We start from the raw sequence: 6000 nt of genomic DNA, 5'->3' as shown, positions 1-6000 counted from the left end.
GTTCTTACCCACGAAAGCTTATGCTCCCAATACTTCTGTTAGTCTTAAAGGTGCCACAGGACCCTCTGTTGCTTTTTACAGACTCAGACTAACACGGCTACCCCTCTGATACATAACTTTGCTAGACACTAAAAATCATGGACTGAATAGAGAAACTGGATTTATGGCTTATTACAACAGTCTATAAACCACTAACACTACTACCCTCCCCCCCGGCTGCTTTCCCCACTCCCACAAGCTTTCTGCCCTATGACTGGAGGAGTGTTAACAGGCCACTTATCTTGAATGGTCCCTTGAAATATGTGTTAACTGCTTAGGCGGGCTGGGCTGGTTTGTTTACCTGCCGTGTCTGCAGGTTCAGCTGATCTCAACTCCCACTGGCCACAGTTTGCCATTCCAGGCCAATGGGGGCTGTGGGAAGCGGTGTGGGCCAAGGGATGTGCTGGCCGCTGCTTCCCGCAGCCCCAATTGGCCTGGAGCGGTGAGCTGCGGCCAGAGGGAGCTGCGATCGGCCAAACCTGCTGATGCGGCACGTAAAGAAACTGGCCCGGCCCGCCAGGGGGCTTACTCTGGTGGGCCATGTGCCAAAGGTTGCCGATCCCTGGCTTAGAGCATCTTCACCAGAAGCGCTACGCAGCTGCGCCAATGGAAGTTTGTACTGTAGACCTGTCCTCTGAGTAAGTTTCCCAGACCTGAAGAAGAGCTCTGTATAAGCTTGAAAGCTTGTCTCTCTCTCACCAACAGAAGTTGGTCCAATAAAAGATATTACCTTACCTGCCTTGTCTCTCTAATATCCTGGGACCGACATGGTCACAACACTGCATACTGTAACCTTGGTAACATACAGGAGTTGGTTCAGGCGACAAATGAAGTTGAGCCATTAAATACGTGGGACCAGAGTATAATTAAGATTGACATGTGTGCACAGGGACAATCATACCTAGATGTAGTGCTGCAACACTTAACCTGCAACAAGGGGAACTTAAGGAGAAACAGGTTTAGTAACTGTCTGCAGGGAAAAGTTAGGAAATTAAGATATACAACATTGGTTAGTGGAGGCAGCACTGCAATTCAGGTAATTAGCGCACAAGAATAGAGGGGAATAAAACACTAATTTACAAACAAAGTGTCCAAATGACAACTTTTGCCACACTAAAAATTGTCTCTTCTCCCATCACAGAAACATTACACATTTAGGGCCAGATTATTTTCTAGTGTAATTTCATCTAAGTCAATGGAGTTTCACCAGCAGTGACTCTGGCCCTCAGTTTTCTACATCAGGTCAATCAGTTTTGATTTAGTTTTACATAATTTACCTTTGCAATGAAGATGCCCGCATCCATGATGGCTTTGATGTGTTTTAGCCAGCCAGAATTCTCCAGGCCCCAGAGGAAGTCATTCATAGAAGGGGACTTCAGCTCACAAACTGCAAAGTAAGTCACGTTTTTAATGCACAACATAACATTTTAACTCGTAGGTTCCGACTTACTATTCAACCTAAGTATTGATACGTTTGCAGATTCTCTGCATAAAACAGACATATTCTGAAATGGAAAGATTACTTTTAAGTATATCTAAGGTTCTATACAGCATGTATGAAAGCATAAATTAAAGGGACAGCGTTGGGTGAAATTTGGCCCAACGTGTAAAAAAAAGTTGTTAAAAAAAAAAAAGTAGGTTTTACAAAACTTATAAGAGAAATGCTTCTTTTAAAAGATTCCCAAGCAGTACTTTGGAATTTATATAAATATTTCTTCTGTGGTGCAGGTTTTCCATAAGCATAACCATTTTAACAGTAGCAATGAAATCCGTGGCAGTGGGGAAGGGTGATCCTGTGATTAATTATCAGAAGTTGGAGTCAAGAGGATTGTGGTTTTCCCCCCAGCTTTGCCACAGATTTCATGTGTGACCTTGGCCAAGTCCTGCAGGATAAAATTTTCAAAAGTGGCCATTAATTTGGCCATAAAGAAATTAAGCCAGCCATTGAAGCTGTTGGCCTTAATCTCACGGTGCCTCAATTTCCCCATCTGTAAGAAGGATTAACTCAATAATACTGTGAAAACAATTTGAGCTCCTCAGATAGAAGATCCTAAAGAAGTTAAATAATATTGAAAATAAATGTATCAGGAAATCTAAATCCCACATTCTTATGCTCTAATCAGCTGTTATGCAGGTAAATGGCCATATTATTCATATATGTGCTGGGCTAAGCATCCAAGATTGACATTCAGAAGCCCTGTATACAGCAAAAATATTTGATGTTTATCTGGATACCCTGCAAATGGACAGGGTGAATAAAATCCATTCTCTTGGCTGCCTGCAGGCTCCAAGGCACCTCTTGTGATACAGCAGGGGCCCCTTTTCATCCACTATTGCCAGAGACATTGCCCATTGCACCAATCCATTGAGAACAATTTTGCTCTCACAAAGAATCGATACTGTTTGTTAGAAGCCCACATATTATTCCAAAAGTTATTTTTTTGGTATACATTAGTGGAAGTGCAGACAAGTGTTCTCCTGAAACTGGCTGAGGTGTTCTGGACAAGCCAAGTGGAAAAGGTCTGAGAGGGAATCCCAACAGCCACGATCTCAGCAAGAGTCTATCTTGAAATTACAACACCATTTAGCTGGACTATCCTGGGTGAAGATTTCTCTTGTAGTTTTTTTTTAATTTGTATTACTGTAGCACTTAGGAGCCCTAGCTGTGGACCAGGACCCCATGGTGCCCAGAGCTGAACAAACATACAATAAAAAGATGGCCCCTGCCTCAAAGAGCTTACAATCTCTATTAATTATTTCCCTTTAATTTTGAAATAACACACACAATTCATAGAACATTCAAAGCAGATAGCAAATATTGGGGGGAGGGAGAGTTGCTCAGCTCATCTTTACAATGTTGGTGGCTTTAACACGATGTCCAAATCCCAAATGTGAATGCTAAATCAATATGTAGATATACACAATGAGAACTTATGTACCTAACATGGGATTCAGATGTCCTGTTAAACCATCTGTGAGTGAAAATTGGACATGATATATTACATGAAAATTCATCCGTTGAAATCTTATATGCTACACATAAATTATTATAACATTAACATATTTTCATCTCTATAAAATGTCTGAATTTTTTTTAGTCTGTATGATATAGTTTCATCCCACTGTTAAGTGTCTGTCTTCATTCTTTCTCTCTCTTTCTCTCTCTCTCTTTTTAACTATTCCAAAATTAGTAACATTGGCCAAAAAAAAAATCAAAAAATAAAAAAGCACCTCGCTCTGATCTGAAATCTGGCATGTGGTCTCAATCCAGTAAAAAACAAACATTCTTTAAAAGGACAACAAAACTCTGTGTCAGCCATTATAAATTTCATGTGCCATATCCATCACAGACATAAGACCATGCAACTCTGGTGACTTGGGTACAGCTGCACCAGTTTTTCTCATCGGTAAATTTGATCCTAAGAAAGAAATTTCCATTTTCTTCAGTGTAGCCAGGATTTCACTCTATAAGCGAAATTCATAATTAGTCCACCCCAGGTCTCAATTTCTGACTTTTTTAACCCTTTTTCATTCTAAGGCACAGTAGCCTAACGTGTATTATATAAAGCATTTCAATCTTTGAACACAGAGGTTCTCACAGAAGTTTATTTTACAAGTCATTTTTGAAACGCTTAAAAAAAAAAAAAAAAAACCTGAGTAATAGTATTGAAAGCAAACAGTCTTTCAAATGATTAATGCTCCTGTGCAGATGGAAGCATAAGCAATAAGTAGTTGAATTTTAATTGAAGCTGCTGGCTCTGTTTGCAAAAGCCCAGGGTAAAGCTGAAATACTACTTTGCTCATACCTGCTACCAAATCAGAATCAATATTTACTTACCATTTGACTGAGCAAAGGCCATTTTGTCCCAAATTAGAGACATATGCCACATATTTTAAGTGATACTGGCTACTGATCTGTAGTTTAATACTAAATTCAACTAATGCTGAATTCAGTTACTAGGCAAAACATACATGAAGCCACAAAAATATCTGTGTATCAGAAGAAAAGAAATCAAAACATTTGAACTATAAAAGGCTCTGCAGCTATTTCACATGGAGGAGGGTATGGGGCAGAGATGACTTTACGCACAGGAAAATCAAGGAGCCACTTGGGGCAGTACATTGTATGGAAGCTCAGCAACTCATAGGCTGCCCTTATTTTTCTCCCCAGTAACTGGACTGGAGTGGGAGAAGAAACAGCATACTGTCAGATCTATAGTGTCCACCAGCAATAGCACCAGATGGGGAGGCAACTGCTGGATTAATTTTCCCATTTCTGGCACCTTGAGGCCCCACAAATCCTAAAGCTGGCCTTTGCTCAGTTGGGGGAAGGGTTAAAGTAGTGGTCACCAACCGGTCAATCACGATCAACTGGTCGATCCTAGAGGATCTCCCAGTTGATCGCAATCTCCGGCGGCGCAACAAGGCTGTTACTAAGGCAGACTCCCTGCCTGCCCCGGCCCCACACCGCTCCCGGAAGCAGCCAGCACGGCTCCGGGGGTAGGGGTTTCCCTCCGCGCGCTGCTCCTGCCTGCAAGCACCGCCCCTGCAACTCCCATTGGCCAGGAACAGGGAGCTGTGGCCAATGGGAGCTGTGAGGGCGGTGCTTGCAGAGAGGGGAAGCGCACGGAGCCCCTTCCCCCCACTTCCTCCCAGGGGCCACAGGGGCACGTTGGCCCCTTCTGGGAGCAGCGTGTGGCGGGGGTAGGCAGGGAGCCTGCATTAGCAGCAGCCACGCTGCACCACCAATTGGGAGCCGCCAGAGCTACGTGCCCGGCGGGAGGCCGCACCTCAAGCCCCAGCCCAGAGCCACCATACCCCTTCTGTACCCTGAACCCCCTCCGGCACCCCAAGCCCCAGCCCTGATCCCCGTCCCAGAGCCAGCACCCCTTACTCCCTCCTGCACCCAAACTCTCTGCCCCAGACTCAGCCCAGAGCGCCTCCCACACTGCGAACCCCTCAGCCCTAGCCCAGAGCCCGCACCCCCTCCCAAACCCCAACCCAGTGAAAGTGAGTGAGGTGCGGGAGAGTGAGCAGCAGAGACGGGGGGGGATGGAGTGAGTGGGGTGGGGCTTTGGGAAAGGGGCAGGGCCTCGGGGAAGGGGCAGGGCCTTGGGGAAGGGGCAGGGTAGATTCTGGGTTGCCCTTAAATTCAAAAAGTGATCTTGGGCGTAAAAAGGTTGGAGACTACTGGGTTAAAGTCTGTGGGCCAAACCCTGCAGTGCTTACCCAAGCAAAACTCCCAGTGAAGTCCAAAGACCATAGGTTTTGTTCCTATCTAAGCAACTGATGCTCCTAATATTAATAGAAGAGAAATCCCTACTCACTATTTTTGTTGTTCAAATACAGACAAAGAGCATGTTGTGCATCATCTAAATGTAAAAATCATAACAGATCAAATTCTGGTTGCCACCTGGAAACAGGAGCTAAACTCACACAATGAGGAATACAAATATGCTACCAAATCAATATTAATGGGCCCCTCAATCTTGGCTATAGGGTGACCAGATAGCAAGTGTGAAAAATCGGGACGGGAGTTGGGGGTAATAGGAGCCTATATAAGAAAAAGCCCTGAATATCGGGATTGTCCCTATAAAAATCGGGATATCTGGTTACCCTACTTGGCTGAGACCAGCCCTACACACAGCTCCCTTGGGCATTCTTTTCTGCTTAGCACAGGAATGACTTGGCACAGGGTTGCGCATAAGGGCTATTACCTGGTCACAGTGACCACAAACATGTACACACACGAGGGTGTGGACCACACTGCCTGACCCTTTGGCCATGCCCTGTTATGTCCGTCCAGACATATGAGGAGCAATCTCCCTGCAGCTTTTCAGAGGAGGCAGGATACAGTCAGCCAACTTCTGCCCAGCACTCCAAATGTCAGCTGTGGATCTTCTGAGGTACGCATGTGGAGCACTGGCCAGAATTTGGCCCTTCATTAATATAATTCTGTAC

General features: G+C 44.6%; 1 protein-coding gene across 1 annotated transcript in view; it reads right to left on the bottom strand.

The window, feature by feature from the left end:
• The window catches only part of MTMR7 (myotubularin related protein 7), a 77357-nt gene that overhangs the window by 21107 nt on the left and 50250 nt on the right, over positions 1–6000 (bottom strand). Inside the window, 3 exon segments of the mRNA XM_026648012.1 lie at positions 667–692; positions 820–825; positions 1247–1426. Coding sequence (XP_026503797.1) covers positions 667–692; positions 820–825; positions 1247–1426 — 212 coding nt within the window.

Source organism: Terrapene carolina, unplaced genomic scaffold, assembly GCF_002925995.2.
Source record: "Terrapene carolina triunguis isolate 2854851 unplaced genomic scaffold, T_m_triunguis-2.0 Scaffold66, whole genome shotgun sequence".
In the NCBI taxonomy this organism is placed as follows: domain Eukaryota; kingdom Metazoa; phylum Chordata; order Testudines; family Emydidae; genus Terrapene; species Terrapene triunguis.
This window is presented reverse-complemented; position numbering and strand designations above follow the sequence as displayed.